The sequence below is a fragment of the Oreochromis niloticus genome, linkage group LG14 (assembly GCF_001858045.2).
Source record: "Oreochromis niloticus isolate F11D_XX linkage group LG14, O_niloticus_UMD_NMBU, whole genome shotgun sequence".
In the NCBI taxonomy this organism is placed as follows: Eukaryota; Metazoa; Chordata; class Actinopteri; order Cichliformes; family Cichlidae; genus Oreochromis; species Oreochromis niloticus.
Window position 1 is genome coordinate 35,087,014 of NC_031979.2, and position 18,715 is coordinate 35,105,728.

At 42.3% G+C, this 18,715-nt stretch overlaps 1 protein-coding gene and 1 non-coding gene across 3 annotated transcripts in view; both read right to left on the reverse strand.

Annotated features, from left to right (window-relative positions):
* Positions 1-15,541, reverse strand: part of map4k1 (mitogen-activated protein kinase kinase kinase kinase 1) — a 46,763-nt gene extending 31,222 nt beyond the window's left edge. Inside the window, exon 1 of one of the 2 annotated variants that reach the window (XM_025898203.1) lies at positions 15,447-15,541. Coding sequence is in view for 1 of the 2 variants with exons in the window: in XM_003456404.5 (XP_003456452.1) it covers positions 8,945-9,052 (108 nt within the window). In the remaining variant the exon portion in view is untranslated. Of the gene's footprint in view, positions 1-8,944; positions 9,274-15,446 lie in introns of those variants that run through there. The other variant, XM_003456404.5, reaches the window with a different exon arrangement.
* A 3,011-nt stretch (positions 15,542-18,552) lies between these two features.
* LOC112842271 (U1 spliceosomal RNA) lies at positions 18,553-18,715 on the reverse strand. Its single transcript, XR_003214005.1, has one exon. It is a non-coding gene; the product is annotated as a U1 spliceosomal RNA (small nuclear RNA).

Below are 18,715 nucleotides of genomic sequence, written 5' to 3' on the forward strand. Positions count from 1 at the left end.
ACAGTATACGTGATGTGGCTCAGCAGGTAGATCGTGTTCTCTACTTCTCAGACGGTCGTTGGTTCGATCCCCTGATGCTCCAGTCTGCATGTCGGCCAACACACAGTCCCTGATGCATCCATCAGTTCATGAGTGTAAAAAGACGAGAAACACTTAAAGCATATTTTGGTTCTTCTGGACAAGCGGCAGCATTTTGAACTTTGTTCCGTGACTCACTGCAGATGCTGTGAGTCATTGTGGGGGAATATACTTTTCTAAGTCTTTTTCAGAATAAAATGATGCCTCTAGATTACGTCAGAAAAGACTATTGCAATACTTCAGTCTCCTGAAAATAAAATATCCTCTTTTTCTTCCAGTATGGCAGCAACGTTCAGACACGACAAACAAAAACACAAGAAAGCCTGAAGCTGATCATTTATCAACTTATTTTGATGTAGGTCAGTTATCAAATAAGCCAAACACTCTCTCTCTCTCTCTCTCACACACACACACACACACACACACACACACACACACACACACAGGCTGGTATTTGGCATAATTTGTCTGAATCTCTCAGCGTCATAAAAATGATCTCTCTTCCTCTTTTTGGGGTTAAAGATAAATCCAAGCCAACCAAAAATTCAAGCACATTTCATTGTAAAGCACACACACACACACACACACACACACACACACACATACACACACAGACAAAACCACACTGTTTCTGACACAGTTAACTCGGCTCTGCAGGCAAGTTTTGTATGTAGTCTGCTGCTCGTTTGTCTCACTTCTTCATTTTGTGCCTGAGGTTGCACACACACCAGGTGCAGCCCGCAGCTTCCCGCAGCTTCTGTGAGGCTATGAGCATGAAACTAGAGTTGCAAGATGTTGAATAGCAACCCTAAGGTGCAGCTTAGTAGCACAAGCCACATCAGATAAGGAGACTCAGGGTTTTTACTGTAAGAGGAGGAAGATCCTGACATGATGAGGTGCAAACCTGCAGCCAGCTCAGTTAAGTTTGAGTCACTTCCCAAGCCAGAGAAAACCAAGCAAAACCAAGTCTCAGCAAAGTTTCTCCTCCGCTGTGCAGGAAACATCACTTCAACAGAAGACTTATTTTTAACTTAAATGCATGGGAAGGAAATATTTTTTAGTCACCAGCTACAGAGGAAAATGATATCTGAGTAACTTGACTAAAACTAGAATTTCAAGAGCAGCTTTAAAGTCCCCACGATCGAGTATGAGTACACACACTGAAAGGAAGTGACCACCTAAGAGTAAAACCAGCACATCAGATCATATCTGCACACAAACAGGGTTTGTTATTATACTCAACGATGCTCAGAACACCTCAGCACCGAGAGTGGTTAGTAAAGGCACGTCACATCCATCCAGGACTGTCAAGGCATCTCAAACTGAGGGGCAGGACCCACCGGTGGGGCACAGAGTCACTGCAGGGGGGCGTGAATGACCAGGGGGGAAAAATGAGGTAATTAAATGTGATTTTTGCAGGAAAATTAAGCAAATAGGAGTTTGCTCATAACACAATGCTGACACCTATTTCACCAAAATGTCACTTGGTGACAGTGATTACGTTTTTGTCAACTTCTGAAGGAAAAAGCTGAATCACTGCATCATTCAACATTTAATCCACATTCCTATCATCATAGACATGCCCTAAATGTGGATGAGTCAACAAAGGTGATAAAATAAAGGTTATGCCATTAGAGGTGATAAACTTAAATGTCAACAGTTTCTCACATCTTGAAAAATAAGACACTTTCAGAAATGTTAGGTTTCACTCAACCTTTAGGCTCATACTACAAACAGGACAGTAAAAGACAACGAGAGGCTGGTGGAAAGTGAAGGAGTGAGTAAAATTATAAAAACAAATGTAGAACAAGCGTCTCCAAAGAGAGCTTTATAAAGAGACAATTCGCTGTTTGTGACTGACAGCCGTCTGTTTCTGAAACTAAAAGTGTTGAATGAAACCTGAAGAAGTCACAGTCACGTGACCACAGTGAGCGGTATCACACTTCAAAGGATTTTTCCATTAAACAAGTCATATACATATATATATAACAGAACTTAATAAAAACTCACATTACTAAAAACAAAACAAAAAAACATCCGCTAGATTACCACAAACTCTTCCACTGTGCAGATCTCCAGATGATGACTGCTGCTGATCTTCATGCTCTTTCAGCTAACTGCCAGGTTTTATTTAAACCACGTGATGATCCTATCGTTCCATCAGGTCATCAGTATGTTGGTTTATCATCATCATCTTTATTTATAAGATGATGTTTAAGACTAAATACTTATAAAGCTAACTGCATCAACATCAGCGTCATTTGGGTTTCGTGGTCCTAAGCGTTAGCCGCGATGGCAACGAGTTTGCAATTTAAGTAACTTTTGGATTAGCTTAAGTATACTGGCTTTAACAGCTGGAGCTGAAATTTAGTTTGTCTTAAATCAGATCCTTTAAAGAATTTTGAGGACATGAAGTATGCTTTCATGTCCGCTGTGTGGCTCCTATTGCCTGTAGTTGCAGTTTTGGGATTCTCATTTAAAAATAAATGTGAATTTTCTCCACATTAGGACCCCACACTAACAGCAGTTTCATTGGGTCCTAAAAGTCTTATAACAGGACTTGGCTAAAGCAGCTACTGTAAGCTCAGGTATGGACCAGTCTGTGTCTCCAACAAACTGGTGATGGTGGCACAAGAGTGTCCCCCCCACAGACTCCCATCTTAGAAAGCCAAATTTACAGCATTAAAGAGCATATTTATGTATTTATAACATCCGTCTGGATACTGGAGTTCAGGGAATGGTCTGTGCCTGCTAACTGGAGTCTTTTAAACTGTGTTTTAAGTGCCTTTTAGAACATTTTAATTATGAAATTAGATCATTACTGACAAAACTCCAAGAAATTTCTTCTTTAGTTTTTAGCATGGAACATGCAAATTCTATCATTTCCATGTTACTTAGTGCGGATTATACAGGATCTGTGTCTCCACCTATGCGTCCATACAGTGATGCTAACCAAAATATGCTACCTTTAGCTAAAGACTTTGCACTCCAGGTATTTGAGTCAACATGAAAACTTTTGGCTTCAAAAGCACACCTCAGCAGCCAAATTGCTACCACTGAGGCTTCAACATGTGGACTCCATCAGCTACGTCTATCCTTTGTATACAGTTCCTGTTCTTATTTGAAAAGCCGGGACATCCCAACGACAGCACGATGCCGACAACAAGCTGCGACACAGCTTCAAAGCAGCCGCATCGTAAACCTGTAACTGCAGACACGATACGCGAACGTAACAGCATCTTCAGGCTGAAGCAACATATCACACGTGTAATATCGTGTAATGTATGTGCACACACTCGGCATTACATGTGGAGATTCGGCAGGAATATAAGAGTTCTGCTGTCACGCACACTTTAGATTCACGCGTTTGCTTAGAGGTCGACGTTCTCACTCAAATATTCATCTACGCTGCTGTAGTTTGTTGGGCCGCCATTCATTCTTCAGTTTTGTGGAGATAATACTCCAGCTCATCTTCCTGACATCCCCCTCACTTACACCACACCAATTCACCTCACTGCTGCTAATTTAGCCCCTGACGCCATATTCAACCACTTCATACCTCAACAGCTTTTAGAGAAAAGGCAAAGTGAAAAGTTTAAAAGTTCAGTATCCGGCGAGCAAGCAGCGAGGCTACCCAGAACAGTGACGCACAAAAATGCGGTGCTTTTAAGGTTTTACGTGTAATTGTAACGCGTGTGTGCGGTGATTTCGTTTTCAGCGATTTCATTGAATTAACCCCTCAACACTCCCTCTGCTTGGCTTCTTAAGTGATCATCTTACAGCACAAAGTCTCACAATCCAACGTCCGTGAATGACTTAACATGCAAATATAACAACAGCAGCAGCGACGGTAGCTTCTTAGTAACTATCTTCTTTTTCTTGTTGTCTGTAAGGAAGCTATTTTTATACACATGTGGGCATGCAGCCAATGTAGAAGCTAAGCACTTTCTCATCTCAAAACGAAAATGAGTTCTTCATTCAATGATCTGCTCATAACATAAAACACTCGGATAAACTTTGCTACAGAAAACGCTCTGATGGGAATATCAGCTGTGCAATGTTGTCCAACAGGTTTGACAAACACAGAAAGAAGGTTTAAGAAATGTCTCAGCAGGAAAAAATGTGGACCGGGAGCATGCCACCAGATCAGCATCATTCACGCTATCTATCAAACATAAAATGGAGTTTCCGACTGGCTGCCAACAAAGCTTGCTAGCATGAGCTAACAACTTGGCACTCCACCATCTCGTCCACATACAATCGCTTCTGGTTCCAAAAACAACCCAACAACAAAGCCAGATAACTCTGGGACTTCCAAAAAAAGGAGTCCAGAACCAGCGGACAATGTCACGTTGGCTACAGCCATCTTTTATATACAGTCTGTGATCTACACCAGTTTATATAGGCCACAGGATGATGTGACAACCATTACCTGAATAAAAAATGATCATTTATGAATTTACTGTATGAGTACTCTGGGCCCAGCTGACTTATCTTAGACGACGCTGGCTGATACTAACATGGTGTTTGAGAGGAACTTGGTGCTGCATCTGAACCACAGGCAGCAACGGCTGCACGCAGGAGTGCGTGAACATCTCTACACATCCGATGAAGACGAGGTATGTGCCAATACAGAGGTGATCCTGTGCAGGTGTCACAGGTGCTTATGTTGCAAATGAGCTGTCAAAAGTGCCTCCACCTGATAAGAACACACAAAGCCGACTGCTGGCATGTGAGACAATGAAGAAGCTATTTGAGGCAGAACTGAATGCAGATTACGTGCTTTTCAAATCAGGCTCGGTCTTTGAATGCCTGGGGTACAAAGTGTTTGAAAAATCAGATACTTACCGCATAAAGAGATTTTATGGGGTAAAAGGTGTTAAATTCCCACAAAAAGTCATGCAGCTTACATGCCAAAATCAATATAAGACACATGAACTAATAGGAAATGATCTACAACACAACTTGGCCTTATCAGCTGCAGTCGACACGGCCTTTCTTCTCTATCTCTACATCAGGTGCACCTACTCTTACTCCTGAGGATGAGGAACTGTCTGATATGAAAGCGGGTATATGTTTCTTCCTGTGAATGTCCCTCCCGGTACAACATGAGGCTAAGACGCTGTACGGTTCCCATAATGGTCATCTCTCTCTCTCACACACACACACGTACAAACAGGCATAACTTAAAGTCCTTCTTTTTCACCACTGCTGATGGTGCAAAAACGGTTGCTGCTTGCAGTATGACCTCCATTAGGCTGTGCAACAACGCGTAGCTGAAACCATGTGATCGAGCATGTGTGTGTGGGTGTGATCATATCTGTGCATGGGTGTTTGTGTGTGAGCGTGTGTCCACATGTGAAGGAAGGGCAATTATGCAAATATCTCCCTCCGTGTAAAACAGAACAAGGTCACAGAACTGACCTGTTTAGAGGAAGTGTGCTCACTCTACAGATGAACTGCTTTGCATAGGTTACAGTTTTACAGCGTATGGCATGAACTGCTGAGCAGCTCGACTCTGAGATGCTCCGTATCCCCCAAAACTGGCACACCAAAAAATAACAGTCCCCACATGGCCTGAAGCAGGTGGCCGAGAGCGACTCAGAGAGCCTCAACTTGCTTTCTTCTGTAAAGCGTATTTGTGCAGGATGTTGCTAATGTGCCACATTTTAATATAGATTTTGTTAAAAAATACAAAAAAAAACCATGCATCACAGCTTAAATACTTCAGAGAGCTCATACTCATGGAGGCACAGATAAATACAAGCCAGTGTAGGTGGAGCAAGAGATCATTATCTAAAGAAATAAGACTAAAAACTCACAATAACATTTGAACTTTGCCTTTTGAAATAAGTACAGATGTGAAAGTGAAGCTTCTCCTTCATGCCTCCAATGACCCACGAAGTCATTAAAGTCCTTTTTATATCGCTTACAAGGCAACACGATGCATAGCGACCAAAACGATCTGCATCCTCTTCACTCTAATCACCAACGAGCTTGCAATGGTCCATCACCGTGACAACCTCAGATCATTTTATAATTCAGCATTTGCAGAGCTAAATATCCCCAATGAGAAAGACGGATGAGATAGGTAAATTCTTATTTTTCTCTTTTTGTGCACCTCAGCAAGCCACAGCACACGATAGTTAAAGACAGTGAAGAAAGTTTCTTGGTTGGAGTTGGGGGATGGATTAAAAAGTCTAAAAACTGAAAACCCCAGATCGGATCTAAAGTCCCGATCTCGACAGATTTAAATGTCACCGTAAGCTGTCTGCACTGGCACTAAGTGTTGGTGGTGAACATGCTGCAAATCAGCGCTGTGTAAACACAATCTGTGGGTTCTGACAAACATAACTTGTCGCCAACAGATTAACTCAAATCAGTGTTTAAGAAGCTCTGTCTGGCTTCAAATTCTCATAAATGAGTCGCTTGTTGTTCCGTGCGCTGAATGGAGCTCTGCTGTTCTGTGACTTACACTGAGCTGTACAAAAGGAGGCGCATAGTCCACTCAGATCACTCTATCACTCATGTGAGCCGTCACTGGAGAGACTTAAGTAACTTTTCCATCTCAGGTGTGACCTGAGGAAAGTCCCAGAGAATCCTTGGTAACACATGCACCTACACAGGAGCCTGCGTGTTCATTCAAAGCACGGAATTACACCAAAGGAAGTCAAAATTCACTCAAAATGTATCCATTTTTAAAAAACCCACACTTAATCCCATCCATATATGTGTAGACGGACGCCTGTGAAGTCGACACAGTTGCAAGAAATTTATAAAAGACTTACTGAGTGAACGCGACTCTATCCGCTGCACGACGACAGCGGTGACATTTGAGAATGTTTATAACACACCTATGATAGCATACATACTCGTCTAATTGCTCTTTTGTAAGTTTTTGCATGATTCCCTGATTACAGAGTCTCTCCTCACCTGCCTACACTCGTATTCTGAGTGTATTTTTTGCCACAGAGAGATAAAACACACATGCATCAAAGTTAAAAGATGATATTTACCGATAGCATAATTATTTTTACTGTCATTCAAATTTTCTGCAGCTATGGTGTCGTTCTCTGGAATTTTTTTTGGCCACAATAATCCTGCGGTGAAAGCTGATAAATTGCCAACTCTAAATACCGCCCAACTCGTTAACATACAGCGACAAACCACTCAGATATAATTAGCGATCAGAAGCAGACGTAGTACACTGGCAACGTGTTTGGCTCTCATTTCCTGCCACTTTTAATCAGGTTGATTTTTTATGCTTAATCTAAAAAAATGAAAGTGAATATTTTGTGATACTTGCTGGGTCGTCGGGCTTGTAATCCGCTGGTTTAAACCCTGTCTCCTGAGATCAAATTAACAACTACTTGTGGACCATTTCTGGTCTAGAATCAGAGTCCTGGGCCTCAACCACAACAACTCTGAATGCTGCAGCTGGTTTCTAAAATACAAGTCTAGCTGCTGTTTTTATTTCTGGAGTGCAGCTGTGGCAGGAACCACTCCTCTTTCTGTAACCTTACACTGCAAATAAAAACAGCTCAAATTATCTGTGGATTCCTTTGAAAAACAGGAAGCATTGTTTCTGGAACGCCAGGTGACATCACATGCAAAACTACATGAAATTCCAAGTGACGGGGTAACAACACAAGTTCCACTCAGAGAAAGTGGATGAGATGTTCCCCTAAACATTCCTCTAAACTGAAGCTTTACAGTAACATTTAAGGCCAAAGCCTGTTAACCAACTTCTCCCCACTGTGTGAAAATATGGGCTTAACCCTGCGAAGCCTTCACTGCTGCTCAGAAATGGGATGAACTCTGCTGCAGGTGAAGAAGAATCAACATAAAACCAGATATTTCAGATGATGTATTATTGAACCTTGGCTTTGTGGTTGGAGAAACCATGATATTGTTTACCTTAAATATCAAGCCACAAACTGAAAACGTGTGGTGTGTGTGTGTGTGTGTGTGTGTGTGTGTGTGTGTGTGTGTGTGTGTGTGTGTGTGTGCAGGAAAATACAATGTACCATTTTAAGTTCAGACCTCACCTTCCTGCTCCTGCTTCAGGTCAAGGTCTGACTTAAATGAGTTAAAATGAGTCTTTTTAAGGACAGACTTTTAAACAGAGGGAGAAACCTCAAATACAACTCAGAGGTGTGGTTGTGTAGATGTCCCATCGGGGTCGAGGATGATGTTAGAGCGCACCTGAAGCACCTGAAACACCTTTTAGTAGCTTTAAAAGCTTGAGCCTAAGCCCCGTTTGTTGGCGTTAGATGACATCAGTGCTCGAAAAGAGGATGTTTAACTCTGGAATTCGTGGTACTCTTACTATAATCCAGAGTTCACACTAACTTCTCTATTAGATGGAGTAAAACTGCCCAAAAAAAATAGTTATTGACAAGAATACTTTCACTTCTTGTGAAACCACTTCCTCCAGCACAATACAAGCTGCACTTAAGTTGTGATTGCAGTAAACCATTGAAACTAAATTCCATCACACCTATATGTTCTTCTAAACTCACAGAGAAGACGTTCACAGCGAGCAAAGCACCGCGTGCTCAGCCTGAGAACCCCCCACCCCCCTTTTTTTGCTGCTGTACATAAAACTGCAGGGACGGGAAGCGGAGAAGTGAGCGACTTGTAAAACAGGCAGAAGTAAGACATGCTTGACTTGAGATGCGAGAAGCCAGTGGAGCAAAAACCTCCTTTAGACTCAGCTTTACATTTTCCACCTCGTTCATCTCAAACAGCTTAAAGATACTCTTGATCTCTTGAAAGGTGAAAGGTTTCTTAAAATACAAGTAAGGCTTAAATAAACCCGATGTAAGCGGACATATACATGTAGCGGCAGTACAAAGCAGCTGACCTTGTAAACCTCCCCGTAGGTTCCTCCTCCGACTCTCAGCAGGATCTCAAAATCGTCCTGAGGGTTCTTGGTGGAGATATCCAGAGCTGCCCTCTGATGGAAATCCATTTTGCTGTTCGATGTCACTAAAAATCCTCCTCAGACATGTCACACAGTCTGTCTCACACACTCACACACACACACAGCAGCATCTACATAGAAACCTGAGACGCGAAGAAGACGCGAGCTGCTGAGGAAAGGAGCTCGGACTCTCTCTTTGTCTGACTTGTCACTCAGCTGCTGCCACACACACTCACACACCTTCCTGTTTCTCTTTCTTAGCCTGCTGTCGGTCCTCCCTGCCTCTGTCACTCCCTCCTTCCTCTCATCTCTCTCAGACTACTTTTTTTTCTCTCAGCTCATTTGCATAATCCAATTTATTTCCTGTTACTTGTATTGTGCATGTGTGAGAGAGAGAGACTTTCAGAGACAGCTTTACAAAGATGTGTGTGTGTGTGTGTGTGTGTGTGTGTGTGTGTGTGTGTGTGCGCGCGCGCACATGAGAACATGCTTCTGCATGTGTGTGGCTTGTAGCTGATTAATTGCAGTTGAGTTGGTTGGGGTTTTCAGAGCGAGTTTCAGTCTCAGGTTCACGCCTACTGAAGTAAGTGTGTGTGTGTGTGTGTGTGTGTGTGTGTGTGTGTGTTGCTCTGCAAGAAAAGTCACTCTTGCTAGGAGCTCCCTGTCAGCTTCCTGTTCATATCCTGTTCAAATAAAGGGGCACAACATCCTGTTAACAGCTAAGAAAAATCATTTTAATTCTTAATTTTTTACAATCACCAGAATCCACAGGATTCAAATTAGGCTTTTTTTTAATTATTAGAGCATTTATAGTGAGAGGTGTAAGAGATATAATTGGAATGAATGATGTGGTTTCATCATGGTTGCTGGTGCTTATCTGCAGCACCTTAACGCACCGCAGCAATAGCATAAAATGAACCTAAGAGAGTCGGAGGGCATTAAACAACTACTTTACTGTTTGTTTAAATGTGAGGCAGATATCTGACTAGTGACAAAAAAACTAATTAATCCAGTATTCAAAAATTAAGAAACAGTAAAAACTGGGCACAGTCTAATGGAAACCAGTATTTGCATGCTTCCATGGGCAGGTCTTATTTTAAATGTGGCTGACACACTGTGTCAGACTGAGTGTGGCTAACTTTTGCAGTGCTAGCAGCAGGTTAGCATTGACAATCCTGAGCAGCACAATGTGGCTATGCGTGGATGAGCAGTTAAATGTTTATTTAACCACCATGGTCTTTTTTGTAGGTCAAAGTCCTCCAGAGCTGAGGCAGTAAACCTTACCAGTTTACATCTTCCTGCCACAGAGTGACAGAGAGGGCTAGTTGTAACATCTCAGAAACAGCAGTTCTGGTGAAGACTAGTGAGGGCAGCGCTGTTTAATCATCCAGCCACACACGCCTCGTTAAACAACTGCACCTTTTTTTTTAAACAGCTGCCAATTAAAAAATCAGGAAATCAGGGAAATGGGGACGAGTCATCTATTTGGTACCATGAAGGTCTGAACCCATGTACCTCCATCCATCCACCCATCTGCTTATCCAGTTCAGGGTCACAAGTGCGGGGAACCTGGAGTCAATCCCAGCTGTTGCAGGGCTGAGACATAGAGACAAATAACTAGTAACGCTCACATTAACATCTAAGGTCACCAGTTAACCTCATGTTTGTTTGTGGATTGTGGGAGGAAGCTGAAGTCCTCAGAGACACCTGAAGCAAACGCCATAGAAAGGCCCCAAACTGGATTCAAACCCAGGACCTGAGGTGTCAGTGCTAACCGCTGCATTATCGCACTGCCTGCCATTGTGAATGTCAGCTGATTATTGAATCTCCCAACAGTTTCGCAACATTGTGACAAAATCGTTTTTTTGTTAAAAGCTGAAGTAAAATGATGCTGTATGACGGAAACACCTCTTTGTTTACATCGCAGGCTGTATATAAAAGATGGATGTAGCATCACGATGTCACCCACTGGTTTGTGAAGTGCTGCTTTTCAAGCTTCGAGCTGAGTGTTTTTAATGCAGCCATTAGGTGAAAAAGTGGTTAGCCTTACATTTTGCTCATAAAACTTTAGCATTTTGCTAATTCCTCTTACTCTTCAAATTGAACTTTATTTAATGTTTCAACCCATTTTGTCAAGAAGATAATTGAAGTTGCCAAATGTAAGTCTACTCCACGAAATTTACTTTCTTGGGCTACAGCTCTTTGGGGCCTCATTCATCCCTGGACTGCCTCATGAGCGCCCCCTAAGTATCGGGAAGTCCAGAGAGCAAGAGTTCTTGATTACATTTCCCGCTCTCTGCTATCGTTTTTGTTTCCTGGAACTTGTTAGCTCCATCTTCCTAATGATATCACGTATTTCTTTATTGTGCCCTTACCCTCATACTTCCCAGTTACCCTCAGTTTAGTTCTCAGTCAGCTCAATTTCTAGCCCAACTTGACCTCTGAGTTTTTGGATAGTTCAGGGGTTATCTGTGTGCACGCGTGCACGTGTGTGTGTGTGTACTCTTACCAGATTTTTTTTAGCCTGATTGTACCCGCTCCCTGTCCCCTGTCTGCCTTCCCTTTAGTTTTTATGTGCATGAACACATAAAGCTGTGGGGGGGTTTTTGGATTTCACCACAGCTTCTTGCATTTGTGTCCTCCTCTCTATTCTGATTCGTTACACGGTAAACACACAAAAATATCTTGCAGTCATGAAAACAGGAAACATGCTAATTAGATTTTATCCATTGCTTCCTATTTCACACTATTTTTTTCTGCATTTGCTGCAAATGGTTGTTGTTGCAGGATATTTAAAGTTTTATCATCTTTTTTTAACTCAAGAGACCTGCGCACAGATGCAACACCCCTCGTGCAGGACCCTGCTTGGAGAAGCACCGATCTAAAGCGAGCCGCCATCATCAGAAGCTACTATTTAGATTTAAAAGAAAACAAAGCAGCTTAGCACGTGTTAGACATTAAAAGGTTACTCAAAACAGCAAATCTGAAAGACAGACAACATCTGTCTTGCCATCGTATAACGATACCATCTTCATCTTTTGACATTTATTCCCCCTCCTTCCTCAGCTCAGCAGACGACCCAGCAGCCTGCCCACACTCTCGTTTCAGCACCCACATGTGACAGACTCAGCAGAGGCCAGTTAACCTCAACTAACTGCCTCAACCTCAACTGAGCAGGACTGATGGGGTTACTGATAAAGCTGAGGTTACTGATCAAAATAAGTACATTAGACTCCTTTAAGAGCTCAGGTGCTCAAGTGATCAAAAATGTCACATTCTCAGTTTTACATCAAATGTCTGAACGGTTTAATAATAAGATCCAAAATCCAAACATGTGCAATTAACCCCATAACTTGTGACTTCTGGGGTGGGGGGTGGGGTTTGAGTCAGTATGTGTGTATTTATGGCTCGTCACTCCTCTTTGTCATTTCTGCATCATCTGGTTTGCTCCTGTTAGGACGCCTTCATCAAACCCTGCATCTTCTTCCCGTCCTCTGACCGCTCTTCAAATTATGTTCAGATAATCTTAGATTTGTTGAATGTGCTGCCTCATGCTTATTAATTAGAAAATCAATTTAATATGCTATGTTTCAAAATGTCATTTCAACAAAGTTCCAGGTGTACTAGCATAAACACAGACTATCACTGGGCTTCATCACAAAGACGCATCAACATATCCTGACATTTACCTGCTGATTACGCTCAGCTCCACACTTTGATTTTCTCTGATTAGCTCAGCAGATATCTTCAAATCCAAGGAAAATCTTTCCCAGGAGGCTATGAGAAGTCAAACCTGGAACACATTAACTTATTATTACTCTTTAAATAAATCCCATTAGCCGTTTGACAATTCAAGACCCAGTCCGACTCCGGCATGTAATTTTTAAGATATAAACTACTGTGCGTAGATACTGACTTTGATTTGAAGTAAAAGTTTCAAATATAGATTCTGTGGATCAGCTGGAGGTCCAGATGCATCTCCCAGGTCTTTGTTGGACTTTTTTAAATATTTCTTAAGAACATGACTTTGAGATACTGTTCATCTGCTCTAGATGGGTTTTTAGGCCTAGCACTTCTTCTTTTGCCTTCCACTTTTCCAATTTCGTCATGTTTTTTGGACCGACCCCACACTGTGTGGATATTTTTGGCTCTTAGCTCTTTGGGAATTACATTATTGTGCAAATTTACTATTTTATGTTTGTCAAACTATAACATTTTGAAAAACCCTCAGAAACCCTGGTAGAACCAGTTTAAAGTGTGGCTTTGAGAAAAAGGAAATGAGGGGTGGCTCATGACTTTTGCACAGTATTGCATGTGATTGTAACGTTTGGTGAATCTTAATGTCAAATCCCACACGTCTGAGCGAGCAGTCGTCAACTTTAAGAGTCTGAAATCACTGTGAAGCGTCTTTGCACCGTGTACGCATGTTTCTTAGGTACTTGTGTAGCAGCGGAGGCAGAACGTTTGTTTCAGAGGGTGAGCAGCTGCTACGCTTTACGTGTGACTGTACAACGTTTTCAGCGCTTGTCCCACATAGAGATCGGTTTGTGTTTAGAGAAGTCAACAGGCGCGAGTCTCACATGAAACATATTGCTCAGAACCAGACGTGTTAATGCGTTGCTGCTGAAAGTCAAAGAGCGGGCCGAGGTGCAGCTGAAATAACAGCCATGTTGATGCAGTTACCGAGACGGAGAACGGCGTAAATAAGTTAAGAAAACGCCCACGTAAGGTCATCCCAGCGAACATTTGTCCTTCATGCGATCAGTGTTGAAACTTTACCATGACTTCATTTCATTTTGATGTTAAAAATTTCAGAGTTAGTGACGACCCAGCGATTCCTCAGACTAATGCACGGTTTGTTGAGCTGTCAAGTCAAGTGGCTTTACTGTCATTTCAACCATGCGCAGTGGTACATTACACAGTGAAACAAGACAACGTTCCTCCAAGATCAAAGAAGAAAGAAAAAAGTAACTTGGTGTATGAAGGTGTGTGTGTGTGTGTGTGTGTGCATGTGTGTGTGTGCATGTGTGTGTGTGTATGTGTGTGTGTGTATGTGTATGAGATTCTGCAGATAAATGCTTGCTAGTGATGTGTATGAATGTGTCAGTCCAGTCACTGAGGGCCTGGATGCTCCGATACCTCACTGTCAGAAGGCAGCAGGGTGAGGGGTGTGTGAGGGGTGTGTGGGGTCCTCCCCAACGCTGATGGCTTTGCGGATGCAGCCGGTGCGATAAGTGTCTGTGATGGAGGGAAGAGAGCCCCCAATGATCTTCTCAGCTGTTCGCACTACTTGTTTGTCCTACCCCTGGATGGACTCGTGGTGCTGCTCAACCAAACAGTACAGAGACGCTAAAAGAATCATTTCTCAGCTTGCAGAGCTGTGCGGCTGTTATTTCAAATGTTGCTGAAAGTTGGAGACACTAAAGCGTAACAATGATCTGTTTCTGTATTTGCCAAATTTCTGTAAATGAACGATTAAGAGCTTAGGTGTTGGGGATGAAAATAACCTAAAAGTTTCTTTTGTCACCTTTCTGAGTTTCTATTGAATCATTTCCTGTTTTATTTTGTATTATTAGTCACTTTAATCTCAGGTTTATTTCCTGTCTTTCGTTGTATTTTTTCTTTAGTACTTAACTACTAAAACTATTTAGGTTCATGTTTTTTGTTACTCCTGTTTCCAATTATACTCTCAGTATATACACTCACCTGCCACTATATTAGGTATGCCTTGGTAATACCATGTTGAGCCCTTTTTGTCCCTTAATTCTTTCCTTAATTCGACAAAGTGCTGGAAACTTCATCATCGGCTGCACAGTGATGCAAATCTCCTGTTAAAACATGCCAGCGGTGCCCTACTGGACTGAGATCAGGTGACTGTGGAGGCCATTTGAGTGCAGTGTAATGCCCAACAAACCAGTTTGATCTTTGAATATGAAAATAAGTTTGAATGACAACCAATGAGAGCTTAAAGAAAACAGAATATGGTGAAGCACAAGGTGCAGCTAATGAGGGCGGGTCCAACAATCACAAAGGAGGGAAAACACAGGACAACTTAACTAACCAAAATAAAACAGGAAGTGAGTAACACAGACACAAAGCACCCAAACATGAAAAAAAAAACCCTCAAATTCTTAACAGGACCTGACATCACGGCGTAAACAGGGACCAGACGGATTATTTTCGACAGTCCAAAAACCAAAAGGCGGAACATCTACTTAAGTTCAGCCTTGTCTTCTCTGAAACAGCAAGCATGTGGGTGGGTGGGAGGTTTGGGGAGCTGCTCACTCACGCAGTGAACACAGCAGAGACAGAAGATGGTGGGGGAGGACGACAACGTGCATGAAAAATCACCGTGCGAGAGTTAAAGAGCGTGGCGAAGCCGTGATTCCACTTAAATTTCTCTGCTTGGAGAGAAAGCTGGAAGCAAAAGACTTTTTCTTACTTTTTCCTCTCATGTTGTGCAGCATTGCTCTCTGAAGACTTGCTGCTACCTCGCCCAGGCAACGCAGAGAGACACAGATGTCATCTGAAGCAGCAGGAACTCTGTCTGCAGATGTTTTTCTGTATAAAAAGAATACAAGAAGTGGTTGAGGGTAGCGATGAAAGTGCAAAATTGAAGCATCACAAAAAGGTTTATATTTATGCATTAAAAAAACAAACCAAAACATCCAATAACTCTCAATAATTGAATGTTTGTGCACAGCTCACTGTCACACTGATGCTAAAAAGCTAGTTTATAGCTTCATCTCAAGAAGGTTTGAATCTTGCAAAGTCTCATTGCAGGATTGAGTCAAAAATGTTCCTAATGATCTGACACAAGTTTAATAATGAACATCAGCAGCTCACAGGTTAGTGTAATGTGGGAAGTGCAGAAAGAAAGTGACACTTGGTTGCTTTGTGCAAAGAGTTAAACAGATAAAGGATGCGGTGGCCTTGAGCAGGTTAGTGTGCATCTTACACGAGAACCTGGCCGACGCTGTAGGAGGAGCAGCGATTCAAAAGCAAACTTTGAACCTCGCTGTTCTTCTTGCTCTATGGTTAATTACCATGTCTGTCTCTCTGTGGGCTTTTACAAGTTTCAACTTGTTTTTTAAGTTTCATTTCTGCATTTATTTTTTTTATAAACCATAGACTATATAAATATATGTCTACAGGTTTGTGGTGTCCACATTGTGAAGCGTCGACATTAGTGTCTTAGCTGCTGCTTTGCTGGGTTTTTTAGACCCACCAGTGAATATATTTATATGAGAGAGAGGAGCTCCAACTTATCAACTAATGATAGCAAGCTTTGTTAGATGCACATATGGGCTGATTTGTCCTAACAGCTTCATACATCAAATTTCTATCATGTCACTGTTGGAAGGAATCACCTAAAAGTGGGTGGATAGGACTTTAAAATAATGTATTTATGGAGCTCAAGTATCCCTTTGGACCATAAAAATTGAATGCAGATCGGAAATCTTCTAAAAATATGATGATTGAAACTCAGTAAACCACGGGTCAAAAATACTCTTCCACCGGCGAGTTTATTTCTGGGTGGAATCTGTGTCTGTGGCGTCCGGCTCACTTTGGAGACATCCTCCGGTGGCTGTTAGAGGAACTGCAGTTTTTGGCACTTCTGTGTCGGCTTCATTTTCGGCCCTTTGAGGTTGAGGCTGCAAGATATGCACTCGTGTTTTTGTCTTTGCAGTCTCACTCTGGCTTATATTTATATTTATATTTTATCTATGCCATCTTTCAACTTTTGACAAGCCATCGGTGCAGCGGTTACCACGATCGCCTCACAAAAAGAACGTTTCTGACTTTTAACACATTGGTTGTCTGAGGTGTGTTTCCTCCTGTGCCCTCTGGTTTCCTCCCACAGTCCAAAAATGTTCATGTGAGATTAACTGGCTGTTCTGTTGTATTCACGTTTACATGTGCTACAGAAATCCCACTCCGTACAGTATTCACGTGCATTTTAGCCACTTTTCCCCAACTGTGATTCACCCACCTGGAGCTTCGCCTCCTCCAGCAGGTTCTGGCTTCTGACCTCCATGCTGAGATATACAGAGGAGAAATCAACTGTTTTTCACTGTGGTCAAATGTCAGGTAGCGTAAAGCGCACAGGGGACATTTGAGTTTTTAACAGCGTAGGGTGACAAGAGGTGGCGTGAAAGGCATATGCCAGAGATGCAATGATTAGAGAAAGAAGGCTGACAGCACAACACGCCACTGAATGTCTGAACTTCTTTAACAATGCAACAAATTACTATTATGGTACATGGGCTGGTTCTTTATACACTTTATACAGCATGCCTGCTACATTTCTATGGTCCCTGCTAACATGGGTGAACTGCATGTACCAACTAACAAACACTTGTAGCTGATCTGCTAACATAGACAACCATTTGCAAATGACATCATCAGATACATCATCAGAGCGCCAGATAAAGGTGGCGTGTCTACGTTTCAGCTGGCTGCAGGAGGGACTGTCGTCATATCATCACCCTGACATGTAAAAAAATATTGATTTTAGCAATCAGCAAACCATCTAAGGACACTAAACAAAGGTATGCAACGTTTTCTCGGCCCGAACGACAGCAAACACTTGCACATTAAAAGTTTTTACTGTGAAGGCAAACATTCACGGTTTTGGTTCTGTGGCACTTTTCAGTTTCACTACTGCTCACTGAGAAGTTGGCGAGTGTTTACAGACAAATTGGCGTCCTGCAGGCAAACTACTCAGAACTGCAGCAATCTGCAACCAAAGCTAACACAAGGAGGTTTCTATCTACCTACCAGGGAATACACATTTGCCCAATCGTAGGTCTTTCAGCGACCACTCAGACTGGAGGCTGGTCTCCAGACCTGTGTGACTAAGGTCATAATTTTTGACCCTACAACTTCACACACCCAGAGTGACGTGCCATGATTAGTCACATGACAGCAAAACCTCAATAGCTAACATGTATTTTCAACAGTAAAAACAAACACAGAGCAGCAAACAGCAGCATAGCTACGAAACAGGAAATTTGCAGCTTTATCACATCCACCTCAACTTTGAGGTGACTGCCTCAGAGCTCTTTGTTTTTAAACTTATAGACATGTTTCACTTCCAAAGAGCATTTCAAACAATAAGAATCTGAATCCAGCGAGCACTCCTACAGAAATACTAACTTTAAATACTGAATGCGGCCAGGCACTGCATTTAAAAGATAACAAACACATGCAACCCTGATTTAAATGCACCAGACGGACCACCTGGAGTCCAGTTCTGCCCGTGAATCTGGAAAGTGTGAAAACTGTCTCGCTTGCTGCATTGAGCATGTGTATGACAAAAGAATTTCCGTCGGGATAAATAAAGTTCTTGTTATCTTATCTTATCTGTGACGTCTCTGAACATTTACAGAGCTCTATCGGCCTCTAGCGGAGAAACGAAGAAACTACACGCTACTCAATATAACTCATCTGTCATATCATTTTCACACACTGCGAAAATGCAAAAGCCTTTGTAGTTCACTAACACCACCAAACAGAAATCCACAATTTCCTTTTAACATGTAATGAAGGGAGAGCGCGAACGCAGTCCCCACTATCAGAAATTATGCAGTCGAGATTCCCACATTTGGGGAATTCGCAGGCTATCAGCAAAGCCAGAGTGCAATGGCTGAGCCTCGGCCTGAGAGAACCACCTTCTTGATCATAGTATCTCTCCTGCCAGGTAAGTAT